The following is a 17,260-nucleotide window of genomic DNA, read 5'->3' as shown; positions in this document are numbered from 1 at the left end:
GGCTGGGGCTCCCTTCCCCATGCCCAGCCCAGCGCCTCTGGATTTGTCGCCGCATTGGATCTGGCTGCCGGGTTCGGAGGTGCTGCCGACTCTCTGCTGCTGTTTAACTTCCACTCCTGTGCGCTGATGAGATTAGCCCCTGCCGCACACCTGGCAGGCCCCGAGGCGCAGGTGCCGGGAGAAATGCTGACACGCTGCTCTGTAACTCCCTGCATCAGCCCTCCTGGCTGCGCCGCAGCGGGCAGGGCCACAGCTCCTTCCCTACCCTTCTGGGGGAAGCCCCCTGCCAGTGCCAGGACAGGCCCTGGTCTCTCAGGCCCTGGAATCAATATCCCAGCCCTTGACACGTGAGCCTGTGGTGGGAGCTGATCGCACTAGGCTCTCAAGAGGGACGCTGGTCAACGGCAAACACCCCAGCTTCCCCCACTCCTCGGCTTTGTCTGTGCTGCTGGACCCTGCCGGCTCCCAGTCTCACCCTCCTACAGCCCCAAAGGCCCCCATTCGACTTCCCAGGCAGCAGTCCCTGGCAGCCCCCTCCCCTGCCCTTCATCCCATGCACCAAACCCTCCGGCAGCCTCCCCCATCATCCCCCTGCAGTCACTCCACCGTGACCCAGCAGCCAGACCCTCCCTCAGTGTTACCCCCCTGCCCCGTTCCCATACATAGCTCTGCCCCTCAATTCTCACCCACAGCCCCACTGCTGTCCCTGCCCTGGGCTCCCTGCCCCCCCCCCCCCAGCTTGGCCGGTGCCCCTCAGTCCTGACCCACAAGCCCCCCTGGTATCCCAGCCCTGGGCTCCCTGCCCCCCCCATCTCTGCTGGTGCCCCTCAATCCTGACCTGCAAGCCCCCCTGGTATCCCAGCCCTGGGCTCCCTGCCCCCCCATCTCTGCTGGTGCCCCTCAATCCTGACCCGCAGCCCCTCTGCTACTCCAGTTCTCGCGGTGGGCGGGGGGGCAGGTGTTAGGATGCTGATGAATATCCACAGGCACTAGGCTGAGGTCCCCCAATTTCATGTCACTTGTGATCCAAGGTAGATTTGATGTCTGGTCTCCATCCAGCAGGTGAAAGGCACCTAGGTCCAGAACCTCAAAGGTATTTAGGTACCTAACTCCCATTGGTTTCAATATCCCACATCGGGGTGGGCAAAATTTTTGGCCCGAACGCCACATTTGGGTATAGACATTGTATGGCGGGCCATGAATGCTTATGAAATTGGGGTTGGGGTGCGGGAGGGGGTGAGGGCTCTGGGGTGGGGCCAGAAATGAGGAGTTCAGTGTGTGGGAGGGGGCTCCGGGCTGGGGCAGGAGAGTGGGGTGTAGGAGGGGGGTGAGGGCTCTGGCTGGGGGTGCAGACTCTGGGGTGGGGCTGAGAATGAGGGGTTTGGGGTGTAGGAGGGTGCTCCGGGTTGGGACCGAGGAGTTCGGAGGGCGGGAGGGGGATAAGGACTGGGGCAGGGGGTGGGGCACAGGGGGGTGGCTCAGGGGTGTAGACTCCAGGCGGCACTTACCTCAAGCAGCTCCCGGAAGCAGCGGCATGTCCCCCCTCCGGCTCCTGCACGGCCAGGCGGCTCTGTGTGGTGCCCCATCCGCAGGCGCCGCCCCTGCAGCTCCCATTGGCCGTGGTTCCCAGCAAATGGGAGCTGCGGGGGCGGCGCTTGGGCTGGGGGCGGTGTGCAGAGCCCCCTGGCTGCCCCTACGTGTAGGAGCCAGAGGGGGGCCATGCTGCTGCTTCCGGGAGCCGCTAGAAGCGGCCCCTGACCCTGCTCCCCGGCTGGAGCGCCGGAGCGGGGATGCGACCTGCGGGCCATAGTTTGCTCACCCCTGTCCTAAATACTTCTGAGGGTCTGGGCCCTGCTCCCCTAAGCTGCCTGCCTGCTAGGCCAGGATGCCCTGGCGTTGAGACGCTTGGCTTGTGTCTCGTCTCCTGCTCCCTGGCTGCTGTTGGTCCAGGGAGGTCAGTGGGGTCCCACTGGAAGTGTGCGCACTGGGGAGCGATCTCCGTAAATGGGGCTAACGGAGCAGTTTGGCCCCCAAGAAACTGAGCAAAGTCTGTGCTGATTGGATGGATCCTACAGGAAGTGGGGGGCAGAAAACCGCCCTGAACCTCACGGTCTCCTGTGTTTTTTGTCTTGTCCTCAGTGGGTGCTGGCCTTCGAGATCTTCATCCCCTTGGTCCTCTTCTTCATCCTCCTGGGGCTGCGGCAGAAGAAGCCCACCATCCCCGTGAAGGAAGGTGAGTGTGGGCCGTGGGGAAGGTGCCGGGACGCTCTGGAGGGCAATGCCCTGTCTTCTAGGGGCGGCGGGTGGGAGAGAAGTGGGGGGCCTGGGGGGTGAGACAGGGAAATACCCCCCCAGTGATAGCACAGACCCCCAGCCGTCGCCTCCCTCTCAGCCAAGCAGATCCTTCTTTTAGAGAACACTCCTGGGGAGGGCTCGGGCACTGGGCAGGGACGGGGCTCATTGGGAGGCCCGGTGGGGATGAGCGGGGGTCAGTGGGAGGGTCTGGTGGTCGAGGTGGGCAGTGGCTCTGGGGCCAGAGGCTGCAGGGATCCGGAAGGCGGGATGTTCCTCCAGTGGTCACCCTGTCCGTGCGGCTGCAGCAGGGGATGGGGGCGCAGTGCAGAGACAAAGGAGCGGAGCGGGGGCACGTGCAAGCGGGTCCCTCGGCAGCTCCCCCCACTGCTCCTTGGGGCAGCTTACAGCCCCACCCTTCTGGTAACCCACTTCCCTGCAGCAGCCCGGCCAATTGGCTATATCCCAGCCCCCTCCCTGCACCGCCCTCCTCCGGGGCACCGAGAGCGTGTCCCGCAGGGGCCAGCAGGCTGGAGGGGCCTCTGCCAGCCCATCCCAGCTGCTCCCTGGGCAGGCATCCTTGGGCTGAGCTGCATCGCTGTACGCTTGGGAAAGCAAGGCAAAGAGCCTGGCACGGGGAGGGTAGCTCCTGGGGGTGAGCCCCCTTTCCCAGGGCTGCTGGCTGGCTCCCCTCGGTCAGGGTGGGTGTTGGATTCCCCTCCAGCACCATGTGTGAGCTCAGGGGGTGCCAGAGGGACTATGGGGGGCCTCATCAGAGTGGGAGGCCCAGAGGCTCTGTTTGCTCTTGGCCACAGCAGGGGCTTGTGGAGGGGCAGAGAGATGGGTGCTGGGAAGGGGTCAGCCTCCTCGCTAACTGAGGGTAACTGAATTCCCAGCTGGCCCCACTCTCTGTGACCCGTCTCCAGCGGTTGGGCATGTGCTGGCTCCTAATTGGATCTGGGTGGGTGGCTGGAAATGAGCAGCCGGGGTTCGCTGCCGCTGGCTGGCTGTGCCCAGAGCTCCCCTCTGCTGCCCGTTCCCGGGCAGCCTGGGCCTCCTCACTCGTCAGGGGCGGGGCATAACAGACAGCCCCCTCCCATTCCCCCCCCCCCAGTGCTGAGACCTCCCGTGTGCCTTCCCGCACACACCACCTCCCGCTGCCAGCCCAGGGGAGTGCAGCAACTCGGGCAGGCCAGGGCAGTGTGGCTGCTCGCACCCGGCCTAGGCTAACCCAGCCGCTCACCCCCGTGTGCCGCTCACCTGGGCTAACCTGGCAGTACAGTCGGACCATGCAATTCAGGCCAGCTCTTCCCAGGGGCAGAGCTGTTGCCCGGGGGCTTCCCAGCCCCCGCCTGACTCCAGTGAGCTTTGTAAAGTGGCTGCATTGTCCACTGCTCCAATCCCCCAGGGCTGGTGCATTGAAGGAGCAGCCCCTATGGAAAAACAGAGCTCCAGCAAGATTCCCCCTTCCAATAAGAATCCAGGGCTCTCCCCCGGGCTGGCCGGGGATGCCGCGCTGCAAGGCACCGGGGCAGCTCCCCGCAGGCTCTGCCATTCCAGCCGGATGAGGGTGGAGACTGGCATGCAGGGACAGGAATTGCCAGCCCAGGTTTTATCATTGTTACGTTAGCGTCTAGACTCCCCGAATGCCATTGGGACCCCATTGCGCCAGGCGCTGCACGGACCTAGCGCCCCGTCTGAATAGACAGAGGGGAAACTCAGGTGAAAGGGTCAGGCCGCAGGTCAGTGGCAAAACCAAGAACTGAACCTGGGTCCTGATTCCTAGTCCGGTGCCCTAGCCACTAGGCTGCGCTGCCTGCCTGGCTCACAGCAGGGCTCCCTCGGGGCCAGCATCTGTTGGTGTGAGCGGCCAGCTCCCATAGGAAGGGGCAGGAGACCCCGCAGCCCCCAGGGAAAGTCCTTCCTTGCCCCATTGTCAGGCTGGTAGGTGCCTTGATGCAGGGGTTGGCACCCCTGCCAAGGGAGGAGGCTGGGGGAGAGGGAGGGAAGCTGGCGGAAACTGGCTGCAGAATGAGGGGCCAGCCAAGAACCCCAGGATAGAAGGTGTGTTCCAGCGGGCTCTGCTCCTCGCTATTGCAGCACCCCACCCCCTCCAGGCCCCCCACCCCCCATCCCCAGCAGAGAGCTCAGCCCCTGGCTGCTGCCTGGGGAAATGAGGCAGCTTTGCTAGGGCTTGATGGGGGTTGGGCGGGCGGGGGAGGAGGAGAGAGGGGTGGGGCAGAGTGGAAGGGGCACTGGGACACGTCAGTGCGGTGCCCTGGCTCTCTGGGAGTGGGGCAGGCCATGGCGGAGGGTAATGGTGTCCTGAGCCTGTTTCAGCCGTCCCTGCACATGGAGCGCCGTTGGCGCTGGCGAGAAGGCACGCCCGGCCAGGCTGTGATTGCCCGCGAGCCGGGGCCCCCATCTCTGACCTGTGCTCTTTGTTTTGTTTTTCTCTCACACACGTTCTCTTTTTCTTTCCCCATCATCACTCCCCTGTCTGCCTCTCCTCCACGCTGCCACTGCATGCTCCAGTCTGTAAGTTGTCGGTTGGGTTGGCGCTCCCACTCTCCCCTTTGGCAAAGCATTCTGGGAAACGGCAGCCATGGTGGCCCGGCTTTCTTGGCTGCTTTGACTAACACATTTACTTAACCCGAGCCTTCATCCCTCCTCCTCCTCCTCCCACCCCCGTGGGGACGGGTGAAAAGGAACCTGCCCAGAGTACCACAGCCATAGGCTCCATTCTGGGTTGTGCCATAGACCCACCATCTTTCCTGGAGTCCCCCAGTGCCACGGTCAGCCCAGGCTCCTGACTCAGCCACAATTCTCATTCCCTGCTCCTCCCCCTCCTCTCTGTCTCTGCTGGGCCCCATTACATGGCCGGGCCCCTTCCTGAGTTTAACAGTCGCTGCTGAGCTTGGCTGGGTTGAACAGGTTCTGCCCATTGGGTCATGGGCTCTGCAGGGGTTAAAGCAGGGGCCCAGCTGTGGAGGAGGGGGAGCGGTGGGGGAGAGACTGGTCCCCCCCTCCAGCCCCATTGTGTTCCCCCTTGGGGCAAACTGTGCTCTAACCCGGGTAAGAAGCAGTGCACTATTCCTGTCTCTCGCATTTCCTTGTGTGTCTGCGGGGAGGAGCTGGAGACCCCTCGCTGCGTTCATCTATACCGTGGCAGTGGCTGCCATGGGGGACCTGGTAACCGCACGGTTGTTCCCGGCGTGCGGATAGCACGGCCAGAGCTGACCTGTGCGAGACAGTGTCCTGGGGCGGTGTGCCAGCCTGCTCTATGCAAGGCGCCGGGACTGGGGGAGGCCACCAACGCTGGAAGATTGAACCCCAGTGGAATCACGCCTGGGGACAATTGTGTTGTAACTGGGACCTTGATAGCATTGCTTTTATAGTGGGGATGGGCCCTGTGTGCGTGTGGGTGTGTGCATGTATGTGTACATACATGGATGGGTGGGCAGGCGAGTGTGTGTGTGTGTGTCTCTCTCTCTCTCTCTCCAAGAGGTAAAATACTTTGTTTTTTTTTAAAACTTGTTCCAAGGCACGTTGGGCCTGGCCCAGGCTGTTCTGACTCCGTGCAGGCACAAGTGGGTTTTACCCCCAGGGTTGAGCTGGGCTGTTTCAGGGGGGCAGCCAGGGCCCTCTCCCCCATAGTTTGCCCATTATTTCCTCTGCAGTGCAAAGCCCCTTTCCGATTCTCCCCTCGGGCTCCGTGGGCTGCTGTACGCTGGAGATGACTCTGTCCCTGATCCCCATCACCCCAGCCTGCCGCGGGCTGGTGTCTGGTGTCCCACCTGGTTCGCTGCTTTGCCCCACAGCCTTATCGAATCCCAGTCTGTCCCGAGGCTCACGGATCTGCACCAGTGTGTGTCTCTTCACCAGTCCCTGCCTCTCTGCAGTGCTGTTAGGAACACAGCCCTAGCTCCACCGTGGGGGTGGGACGGGAGGGGGGCTTTAGAGCCACTCTTGGCTCTAACCACATTAGTGAACAGAAGCCAGGAGTTAGGGTTTATTATTTAAATTGTCTGAACAGTTGGCGACGGAGCCCTGTCTCTGCTGCTCCAGGCCCGGGTTCAGGACTGGAGTAGCTGGGCCAGCCCCAGTTCCCACGGCCCGTCCAGTGGGAGTTCGCTGCTGAGTAACTGAGCAGCAAGACAATGTGACGTCCCGATGAGTGACTGGAGATGGAGGGGACTCGCCGTCCGACCCCGTCTCCCCACCCCGCTCACCACACAGGGTGCCTGGAGCTGGGAGGGGGCTCTCCCCCAGACCCCATCTCCCCCCACCACACACCTCAGCTCAGATGGGAGGGGCTCTCCCCCAGACCCCATCTCCCCCCACCACACACCTCAGCTCAGATGGGAGGGGCTCTTCCCCAGACCCCATCTCCCCCCACCACACACCTCAGCTCAGATGGGAGGCCCTCCCCCCCCAACCTTGGCACACAGGGGAGGGGGCTCACTGCCAGGGCCCACCCTGCTCTTTGTGAGCACAGAGATGGGATTATTAGCAGCTCTTGGTCGCTAGAACAGTCCCCTCTGGATCCCTGCCCGGTTTCCTCGCCCCTTCGGTGCCTCTGCTCTTGCATGCCACTCGCCCCAGCACCCTTGGATGTGGGTGCTTCCATTCCACCTGTGGCCGGCCCAGAAGCAGTGGGGCCATGCCGTGGGCATGAGAGCCAAGCCCAGCTGTGTCCCTGGTGGCTTCCGTGGGCTCACCGCCCTCCCCTATCTGGGGCACGTTAGCTGACGCCAGCCGTACGCTGGTTCTGCTATTTTAATTTGGAATATTTGGCTCATTCTGGGAACAGCGATCGCACGAGACAGGAACCTGGGGAGATGCACCAGCGGGGCTGGGGGATGGCCCAAAGTGGGGAAGGGCTGTGTCTTTGCTAGTCGCGGCTGACGGTGGAGTTATAGAGAAAGGTCGCTTGTTAACATCCTCACCCCCCTTCACACGTTCTCATCCCAGCTGCCTCACCAATTCTGCTTCCTAATAAAACTCCCGTGCTTCGCCTCGGCCAGCCGTAGATTGAGGGAGCCAGGCAGGGGCGCGGCCCATTCAAAAGTGCCCCAGGGGCTTCTAGCACCGGCTGCTCTCACCCTGTGCCCCGTTCACCCCCCACCTTTCTGAAAATCAACCCTACATCTGAGATTCGCTACCGGGACGATCAGAGCAGCCGCTGGGTTTGCAGCTTCCCCGGGGGCCCCCCTGCTTCCTGGGAGCTGGGGGCTTGGGGAGCGCTCAGGGCAGCGAGGGGTGGCAGGCCCCTGCAGTCTGGACCCAGGGGGCTTTAAAAGTGCCCCAGGGAACTGGAGATGAGCGTAGCGCCCCACACCGCTGTGGGGCCTGGCCCCGTGACAGAAGGGCCCTGTGGTGGGACCAGCTGCCCCATGCAGGGTCCTGGTGAGAAAGCAGGACTGGCTCCTGGATGCCGGCCGGGGAGACCCACTGGGCACCTCACAGAGGTTAACATGACAGAGTGGGGCTCCGCGACCTCTGACCTTTACCCTCTTACCTTCCACTTGGAGATAACTTACTAGCCAATAATCGTACTGATCCAACACTCATGCTTCTCTTTGAACTGGGTGTCTGTCTCCCCTGCACCTGTCCCCCCCCTTCCCTGTCCCCCTATATCTTTCCTCTCTCTCTTGTACTGTCTCTCTCCCTCTCCAGCTTTCTACACAGCAGCCCCTCTCACCTCGGCTGGGATCCTGCCGGTGATGCAGTCCTTATGCCCCGATGGCCAGAGAGATGAGTTTGGATTCCTGCAGTATTCCAATTCCACGTGAGTCCGTCCCTTTCCTTGACGGCTTGTCTGTTTGCCTTGGGTCCGCTTTGTGCGCAGGTGGGCGTCCAGACACATGCCCTCTCCCTTGCTCATGCTGGCTGCGTACGGGTTTACAAGGACACTGAAATGGCTGCAGGTGGGAGAGGAAAAGGTTAAAGCACAGGACTGCAGCATGGCATGGGCAAGTCACTTCCCCTCATGTGCCTCTTTCCCCATCTATAAAGCAACGCCGATAATACCCACCGGCAGGATTATTTAGTTCCTCTTTCTAAGTCCCCAGATTCCTAGCCTGACAGCCCTGCAGAAATGCGGAGTTGTTCATCGGGACTGAAGCCCCGATTTATTTTTCACCCTCTGCTGCTGTTTGTTCCCTGGGTGCCCACCTCTCCTCGGAGAAGATGAAAATAGACCCACTGCTTTCAGTTCCTGGCCTGCGTGCGCCGGCACAGCCCTGGGGCTAGTGCTTGAGTCCAGGCGCGTTCCTGGCCCATGACGGCCTTCGCTTTTTGGGTTGGATCGGTTTTGAGTTGTGAACTGCCCTCCATTCGCCGTCCTCGGGGTTTGGGTTTGTCCAGGAGCCTGGGAATACAATGGGGAGGGGACCCGCTCGCCATGTCCCCTATTCATGCCGGGTGTCTGACAAAGGGAAGAGCCAGTTCTCTGTAGACTTGTCCTTTCTGAGCTGCTCCCAGCAGGATGAAATCCCTCCCTCCCTCTGGGATCTGTGCAGCTGAGCCAGCGTTCCCTGGACGCGGCTACGGCTCTCGCCTGCCTCCATTCATTTCCTTGGCCAGAATTCCCCAGTGCCCACCTTCCCCAGATCAGACAGGGCCATGCCCCCCGCTTGAACCTCTCGTCAGTGCTGCTTGGCTGGCTTGGCCTTGTGCTGGGAGCAGAGAGCAGTGTTGTTGCTCTGGGAGGGCTGGCGGGTGGTCTGGGGGAGCAGGCGGGCCTCCAGCGATGGTGCTGGAGCGCTGAGCTCCACGTGGGCCCATGGCAGCTGGCTGGCTTCACTTGCTGACTCAGAGACTTGGCTGAATTCGAGATGAGCTCTGCCGCCCAGCAAGTCCCAACCCCACAGTGTCCGGCAGGGACAGGGGTAAGGGGCAGGCGGGGAGGAGGTAGCTGTCCTGGGGGTGTGCAGGGAGGCTGACCCCTTGATGGGAGGCGGGATCTCCCTTGAAGACACACCTGCTCCACCAATGACCCTCACCCTGGCAGCCCGTTTGCTTTCCTCCCTGCTAGTCATCAGCCTGGCCAGTGCTTGGCAGGGGCACTGCCTCCCAGGTGCCCCCTCCCACAGGCCATCCTTGGTTGTGCTAAGGCCCCTCCTCTCCGCTCTCCCCCAGCGTGACCCAGCTCCTGGAGCGGCTCAATGAGGTGGTGGAAGAGAGCAACCTGTTCGACCCGAATCACCCTGGGCTGGAGGAGGAGCTGGAGTCCCTGCGGCGGCAGCTGGAGTCCCTCAGCAACAGCGAGCCCAGCTCCATGGAGACCCACTTCGACAGCCGGGCAGGTAGGGACGAGGCCACGGGCCTAACCCCCCCCCCCCCCCCCCCCCGCCACTGATGAGGCACCACCATCCCCGGGGCAGCTGGCTGGGCTGTGGCAGGCCTGGGGCTCAGGCCCAGGCGGGGATCTGGCAGCGGGAGCTGGGTGAACCCTGGGAAATAGCAGCATTGCCATTCGCAGAGCCGTCACGGGGATGGCCCCGCGGCACGGAGTCCAGGTCCCTGTCTGGGTGGCTCGGAGCCTCCCCACAGCTCAGGGCCCATTTCTGCAGCGCTGTCATTGCATCCCGGTGCGGGGAGCCGCCTACAGTTTGGGGCAGGGACGCAGCCGTCTCTGGATCGTTTTGTGTCTCCTGCTCTTGAGTGTGAGCAGGGAGGGCTGGGCTGGGGGGAGCCCCACTCTGCCAGCCGCACTGCCAGGCTCCCTTGGCTGCTGCCGACCTGAGCTGAGGCCCAACACTTGGGCTTCTCCCATTGTGCTCTCTGGGGCCTGGTTGTGGGGCCTGGAGCCTGAGCGAGAGCTTGAGGGGCTGTAGTGGTGGCAGCAAAGCCGTGGGACAGGGTCCGCCGAGCGGATTGTCACGTGCCCACAGCAGGTCTGGAAGGGTGACCTTTAAACCTACGGGGCAAATTGGGGCCTTGCTGGTGTTCTGCCAGGCCTTGAGTGCCGGCAGTTAACGTGCTGGGGTCCACTCCTTCCCCTCTCCTCCTTCCCCCTCCGGACCTGGGGCACTTCTCCCTGAGACCTGTTTGACTGACCCAGCGCCGCTCCCCTCCGGAGCCTTCACCAGGTCAGTCTGGCCCCTTGGGCTGGACAAACCACGGGCAGCTAAACCTCCTCTCGCAGATCAGCCTCTGTCCCCGCGGTGGCGTCCCAGTCGCTGGCTTCTCATGGGGGCTGTCACAGCTGCTGTCGAGGAGACACGGCTCGTTCTTCGTGCCCGGGGGCTGGTCACATAAGCCACGTGGGGTTGTGTCTGTGTCCCCTGCTCAAGCAGAATTAGACGGGCCGAGGGCTCACCCCAGTGCCCGTGGCTCGTACCCGCCCTGCGGCCGTTCCAGGGAACGTTTCACTTGCACAGAGCAAAGGAAAGGGGAACTGAGGATCCTTGTCTTGACAAAGCATCTCGGAGGCGCCTCCCTGTGTGAGTGGCATGGTGCTACCGCACTGTACCCGCCTCAGGCCCTGGTTCCCAGGTCCCTGGGGCATTGCTGCCTGCCCAGGCCAGGAGAACGAGGTGAGCTTAGCCCATGCATTGACTAACAAGGTGTAAAACAGCACCGACTGCAGGCAAGGATGACGGCGTTTATATTGGGATTGTTGTTTATTAGGTGTATTACGGTAGCGCCGAGGCGTCCCAGCCACGGACCAGGACCCCATTGTGCTGGGGGGGCTGCGGACACAGAGCAGCTGGCATGCTCAATCCTAAAGGGGCACCTAGAACTGGCCATGATCAGCGATTACCTTTTGAAAGGGGTTAAAGCCTAGGTGTGGGTTCAACCCCTGCTAGCTAGCATGTCTTAGAGCCCCACCAGCTCTCTTGGCGTGCCCAGCGCGACCGGCTCTCAGGATTCAGCTCGGATGGGCCCAAGCGAGAAATCTCCCCCGCACAGCGGAGCGGTGCCCAGCCCTGGCCCACGTGTTCGGTGGAGGGCGGCACAAGCCTCTAACGTCGCGGTGTTTCTCTTGCTCCCCACCAGCGTCCGGCTTCACATTGGGCTCCGCGGTGAAGGACCAGAGTGAATTTCATCGCTTCCTCACTCGGAACCTCTCCCTGCCCAACGAGACGGCCCAGCTGCTGCTAGGCTCCAACATCAACCTCAAGGAGGTAGGTGCCTGCGCGGGGAACCCCACTCTGAGGAGCGCAGCCACACGGCCATGGGGCAGGAGGGCATGAAAGGACAGAAGGCTCGATCCTGCCAGGTGCTGAGTACCCACCCTGCCTGCCAACGGGAGTTGCCCTGGATGAGTCAGGCTCAGGCCTCCTCTCTGTCAGATGCTATCCAATGTCTGTGGTGGGCACACAGCACCCATCTAGCTAGCCGATGGCCATGGGCACCAGGGACGGGCAGGGGTTATGCAGTGTGATCCCAGGGCCATGGCAGTGATACATGGCGCTTCCTCTCGCTTTCGGACCCCTGGCAAGGCTGAGAGCTTGTCGCAGCTCACGGTGGTCACGTAATTTGTGAATTTGAATTGAGTCTGTGAGAGCTTGGAAATGGCTGGAAAGCCACATTTGAGTAGCCCCCAAACCGGGGGCACTGCAAGCTGGCGCACGGGGTCCCAATGCCACTCCAGTTTGGGAGTGGCTGAATTGGTCTCGCTGTGGTGCAGTGGCTTGTTCACAGGCAGCCGGAGAGTCACAGACGCTCCTTGGCCTCTTCCGGAGCCTTGCTCCCCGGCTTCCCCCTCCACTGCCTTGAGACTCATCTCTCCTTCATAGCTGCAGGCTGAGACCTCGTGCCCCGTGGCTCTGTCCATGCCAACCAGATGAGCCGGACAGGAGAAGGGCACGCCCCAGGAAGGAGCCCAGGGCTGGGAATCCAAGAGGTGTAGGAGAAGGGCTGGTTCTGCAGCAACAGTGGAGAGGGCTCCCTGCCCGGCACCGGCCAGAGCTTCACTCAGCGATTTCTGCGTCCAACCCAGGAACGTCAGGCTGAGCTAGGGCAGGAGACACCTCGGCTTGTGTCAGGGTTTCCTCCCCACTCTGAACTCTGGGGTACAGATGTGGGGACCCGCATGAAAGCCCCCTAAGCTTATTTCTACCAGCTTAGGTTAAAACCTGGTACGCTGCCACCACCAAGTGATTTAACAAGAAACAGGGAAAGGGCCACTTGGAGTTCCTCTTCTCCCAAAATATCCCCCCAAGCCCCTACACCCCCTTTCCTGGGGAGGCTTGAGAATAATATCCTAACTAATTGGTTACAAAGTGATCAAAGACCCAAACCTCTGGGTCTTTGGACAATGGAAAAATCAGTCAGGTTCTTAAAAGAAGGATTTTATTAAAAAGAAAATGTAAAAATCATCTCTGTAAAATCAGGATGGAAAATAACTTTACAGAGTAATCAGATTCAAAGAGCCCAGAGGAACCCCCTCTAGCCTTAGTTTCAAAGTTGCAACAAAACGGGGATAAACCTCCCTCTAGCAAAGGTAAATTTCACAAGTTGAGAAAACAAAGATAAACTAACACGCCTTGCCTCGCTGTTACTTACAAGTTTGAAATATGAGAAACTTGTTCAGAAAGATTTGGAGAGCATGGATTCATGTCTGGTCCCTCTTAGACCCAAGAGCGAACACCACCAAAACAAAGAGCACAAACAAAAGCCTCCCCCCCTCCCCCCAAGATTTGAAAGTATTTTGTCCCCTTATTGGTCCTTTGGGTCAGGTGTCAGCCAGGTTACCTGAGCTTCTTAACCCTTTACAGGTAAAAGGATTTTGGTGCCTCTGGCCAGGAGGGATTTTATAGTATTGTACACAGGAGGGCTGTTACCCTTCCCTTTATAGTTAGGACAGCTTGATTTACAGATGGCCGACAATGGGCTCCTCCTCGTGCTCAGCCAGTCATTCTGACTGGTTACCTCCCCTCCCAACGTCAGGTCTGAGTTTCTATCGCTTCAGGTTCCAGCCTTGGCCTTGGCCTGGTGGGTTAGACGACCCCCCCCGAGGTCTCAGCAATCTCCTCCCATGGCTGTCCCTGCAGACGGTGATAATCTCTCCACGTGCTCTCCCCTTGCAGGTCTATCGCCTGTTTTTCGGCTCCTCGCCCGCCTCGGCGGATGACGCCCACGAGAGAGAGCCCTGGGACCGATTCAGCGCTGGGGAAAAGATTCTCCAGCTGGAGGTGAGGAGAGAGGTGCGGGTCGGGAGGTGGTGGGGGGAATGCAGGAGATGGCTTGAGCTGGGGCACGCTCTCTGAGGGAGATCCTGACAGTGGAGCCAGGGGGGTGACGGGAGCAGGGGAAGGTTCATGGGGGCAGCGGAACGTCTGGGACGTCGCGGGCCCAGGAGTGCTGGAGCGGCCATTTATCGCCCCGTGCTCGCCGAATGGGCAGCTCTCCAGCCCAGGACACCTCTTGCTGCGTGGCTCTGCTGCCTGCCTGGGTCTCCAGCCAGTCCCCTGCTTCTGTCCTTGCGCTGGGAGCCAGGACACCCCAGGGAGGCGGGGCCGGCCCTTATTTCAGCTCTGTAAGGGACTCCCAGAGGCACTAAAACCTGGGGAAAACAAAACCAACAAAACAAATGCTGGCCCCCCGCATGCTCTGCTTGGCTGTGGGTCTCGGAAAGGAAACAGCTGAGACTGTCTGGTTCGTGTCACTCATGAGCGCTGAGAGTCCCTTGCCCTGCTCTTATCTGAGGGGCCAGGGAGAAGGCTGTGGGGAGGCAGAGGGGCGGGGGGATGGGAAGAGGGTCGGGCGCGTGGTGGGGCTGGGGAGGGACAGGAAGAGTGCTGGCTGTGTGACTGTGTGGTGGTGTGACGGGGGGAACTGGCTGCCTTGGGGCTGGGAGGGAAGAGGGCTGGCTGCGTGGTCCTGGAGTTGGGGGGGGGGAGGGGGGAGGAGGAAGAGGACTGGCTGCAGTGTGGGGGGGAAAGAGGGCTGGGAGGAAGGCTGCGTGGCGGCTGGGGCTTGCTTGGCAGCACCGTCTCCCTGCCTGCCCCACACCAGCACGGTTCCTTTCCAGATTATCACAGTCCTCAGGTAGCTGCAGCCCAGAGCAGGTCCCTGCAGCATCCACCCCTCCGCTTCCTGCCGGCATGTGGGTCACGTCAGCACCACGAACAGTACCAAAGCCAGTCCTGTTTGCTGGGCCTCTGGCCCTGCTGGGGGGGGATTGGTTCCCCCTCTCGGCGATGGAGTGGGGAGTGGGCATCCTGCGTTCCAGCCAATGACAGCTGCCGAGACCCCTCTGCCCTCCCGGAATGAGCCTTGGTCAAGTGGCCTGAGCACGAGACTGGGAGCCCGGGGTTGGTTCCTGGCTCTGCTCCTGGCTCTGCCGTTGGCTCAGTGGGTCACTTCCCTGCCGTGCGCCTCCCGCCGGTAATGGCACAGCCGGGCTGGGGCTGGCTCATTCCCCGCGGGCTAGAGGCTGTGCCGGGGAGGGCTGCTTTCCCCAGGGAGTCTGAGCCCTGTGTTCCCACTGCGGCAGCATGTCTGTGCGGGTAGCGCGTCCTCCGACATCTAGCTGGCCCTACGCCCTGCATGAGCCGTCCCACGGCAGTGTCCGTCACAGGACCATGGCAAGGCAGGATTGGAAGGGACCTGGAGAGGTCACCTCATCCCGCCGGCCATACTGAGGCAGGATTCTTGTACTCGTGTTGTATGGGGGGGATTTTCCCTGCCCCTCACTCTGGAGGCGTGGGAGGCAGGGAGCTCTCCCCGAACTCGAGAGGCCCTTTGCAAAGGGCACTGGGCACCCTTCAGTACAGGGGCTGGGATTGGGGTACCCCATTGCACTGCCCTCAGGCTCCGGTCTCCTCAGTGCAGTCGTGGGATGGGGGCTGGCTACGGAGCCTTTCCCCCTGGCTCCGGTCTGGGCCGGTCCAGGGTCTCTTTCAGTCACTGCTACCCGCATGCAGCCTGTGTGAAATGAGCTGGAAGGCTCGCTCGTTCCAATTAGGCCTGAGCCCGCGCTGCTGGGACCAGGACTCTTTCCCCTCCACCCCGAGAAGGCTGCCCCAGAGGCTCTCACAGGCGGGGTCTCTTCTTTGGATACAGTTGGGGAAGATGGAGGTGCCTGGACCCACTGGACAGATCCCCCCACCGCCGCCAGGCACTCCTGACTGCTCCCTCCCCGCTTCAGCCGACGCTCCCAGTCCACGAGGATGTCTCCTTCCCCCTCAGCCCCTGCGGACAGTTCCATGCCTGCCACGTCGCATCACCCTCTCCCTAAATCCCCATCCTGTCTCCCCTCCTTGAGCCCCCAGCTCTCCCTGAACCCCATCACTCTTTTACATCTTTCCCCTCAGCCCCAGGCCCTTTCCTTCCATCGGATGACGCCATGTGCTCCATCCTATCCCTGTCCCCAGACTTCTCCGGCATCCCCTGCCCCTGAAGGTCTCCAGGGCCCATTCCCTGCCATCTCCCCTTCTCTGTGCCCCCAAAGTCCCCATGGGTCATTTCCCCCTTTCCACCCTTCTCCAAGCTCTCCTTGTACCTGCCCCAGTGGTCCCCCTTCCCCTGTCTCTCCTGAGGTCCCCTTGCCCCACGCCTGCTGCTGGCCAGGCCTCGAGGCTGAGGGAGCGAAGATGCTGCTGTTCTTCTCTGGCCAGCTAGAAGTTTGGGGGACATGTGGGCCTCTTGTCAGTGCCCCACGGGGCCTTCTTCATTCCACACCCTGCCAGGGATCTCGCCTCCTGCCGCAGTCCCCTCACCTCCTCTCCCCCTGTTGGTTCCAGGAGAGCCTCCTGGGCGGGTGGAGGCACCTGGAAGATGGGCTGATCCACAGGGCTCTGCGCGACCCCAAGAGATACACCCACAGGCAGGCCCTCCTGCACCTCCTGTCCCAGGCCCTGGGTCTGGCCGGCGCACCCTCCGAGGCCTCTGCTTCCTACAGCCCCCAGGCCTTTGTGAAGGAGATGGAGGTGAGGGGCTGCGAGCAATTGTGGGGGGCAGGCTCCGGTGTGACGGCTGTGTGTATTCCCTAGCCCCACGCTGGAGGGGACTCACCCCCACCGGTTACGGGCCTCTGGCTGGGACTCCTGCCCCCAGAGTGTCTCTGGCCGGGATTCCCCACCGCTCCAAATTGGACCATGGGGCTCTCTGGCTGGAGTCTCCGTCCTTCCCACGTGAAGGACATGCCCAGAGTCCGGGCAGAGCTGGGAACAGATCCCTGCCTGGCACCGTGCCCTGCTGCCTGGGCAGAAGGGGAAAGCGAGGGGCTGCTCAGAATACAAGGAACCCTCTGCTTTTTGGAAGAGTCTGGCTGTCCCAGCCCGAGCCATCCCAGGCAGGGAGTGACAGCACGTCCTCTCTCCCGCAGAGCATCCTCTTCACGCCATCGGTGCTGGAGCACCTGACCTGTGACCAGGATCAGGAGGAACTGAAGCAGATCCTGACTGTCCCTGGGAGCCGGCAGCCCTGGCTGTGGGCCTACCGGGCCACCGTCTGCAACGGGAGCGCCAGCGTCCGCCGGGAGCACTTCACCCAGCTGGCCATGGAGCTCAAGGAGCAGCTGGACGTGCACAAAGTCGTCAGCAGGGTAAGTGGCACCTCTGCCTGGCGGAGGGAGGGAGAATGTCTGCGGCTGCCCCTGCTCTGACACCTGGGCCTGCCCGTGCTGGAGGGGGAAGCTGGGTACGTGCCTTGCCCTCTCTGCCAATCTGCTCCCACCTTGCCAGCAGACGGCGTAAGGATGCCGAGCCCTGTGTCCAGGGACGAGATATACTGGGCTCAAGCCATCAGTTCGTTGAACTTGCAGCCCCCAGGCAGCAGCTGTCCTGGCCAGGTCACAGGTAGTGCTTGTTCCAGCTGATCTCCCTCCTGCCACCTGGCACTCAGTCACCAGTTCCTCGATCCGCCCGCTCAGCCAGGTGGGCTTTGCAGTGTGCCTGCTTAGCCAGCAGATGTGGGTGGGTTCAGACCTTGGGGGCAGAGCATTCTGCAGGCCAGGGGCCCCTGTGGATGGCGCTCCGCCACCAGCCCCGCCCCCCTGGATAAGGAGGGA

General features: G+C 62.0%; 1 protein-coding gene across 1 annotated transcript in view; it reads left to right on the top strand.

Annotated features, from left to right (window-relative positions):
• The window catches only part of LOC135891441 (ATP-binding cassette sub-family A member 2-like), a 73,472-nt gene extending 56,526 nt beyond the window's left edge, over positions 1–16,946 (top strand). Inside the window, exons 2-9 of the mRNA XM_065418996.1 lie at positions 2,140–2,233; positions 7,972–8,083; positions 9,436–9,602; positions 11,299–11,426; positions 13,335–13,439; positions 15,993–16,178; positions 16,577–16,795; positions 16,935–16,946. Coding sequence (XP_065275068.1) covers positions 2,140–2,233; positions 7,972–8,083; positions 9,436–9,602; positions 11,299–11,426; positions 13,335–13,439; positions 15,993–16,178; positions 16,577–16,795; positions 16,935–16,946 — 1,023 coding nt within the window. The remainder of the gene's footprint in view (positions 1–2,139; positions 2,234–7,971; positions 8,084–9,435; positions 9,603–11,298; positions 11,427–13,334; positions 13,440–15,992; positions 16,179–16,576; positions 16,796–16,934) is intronic.
• The last annotated feature ends 314 nt before the right edge of the window (positions 16,947–17,260 follow it).

The sequence above is a fragment of the Emys orbicularis genome, chromosome 18 (assembly GCF_028017835.1).
Source record: "Emys orbicularis isolate rEmyOrb1 chromosome 18, rEmyOrb1.hap1, whole genome shotgun sequence".
In the NCBI taxonomy this organism is placed as follows: Eukaryota; Metazoa; Chordata; order Testudines; family Emydidae; genus Emys; species Emys orbicularis.
This window is presented reverse-complemented; position numbering and strand designations above follow the sequence as displayed.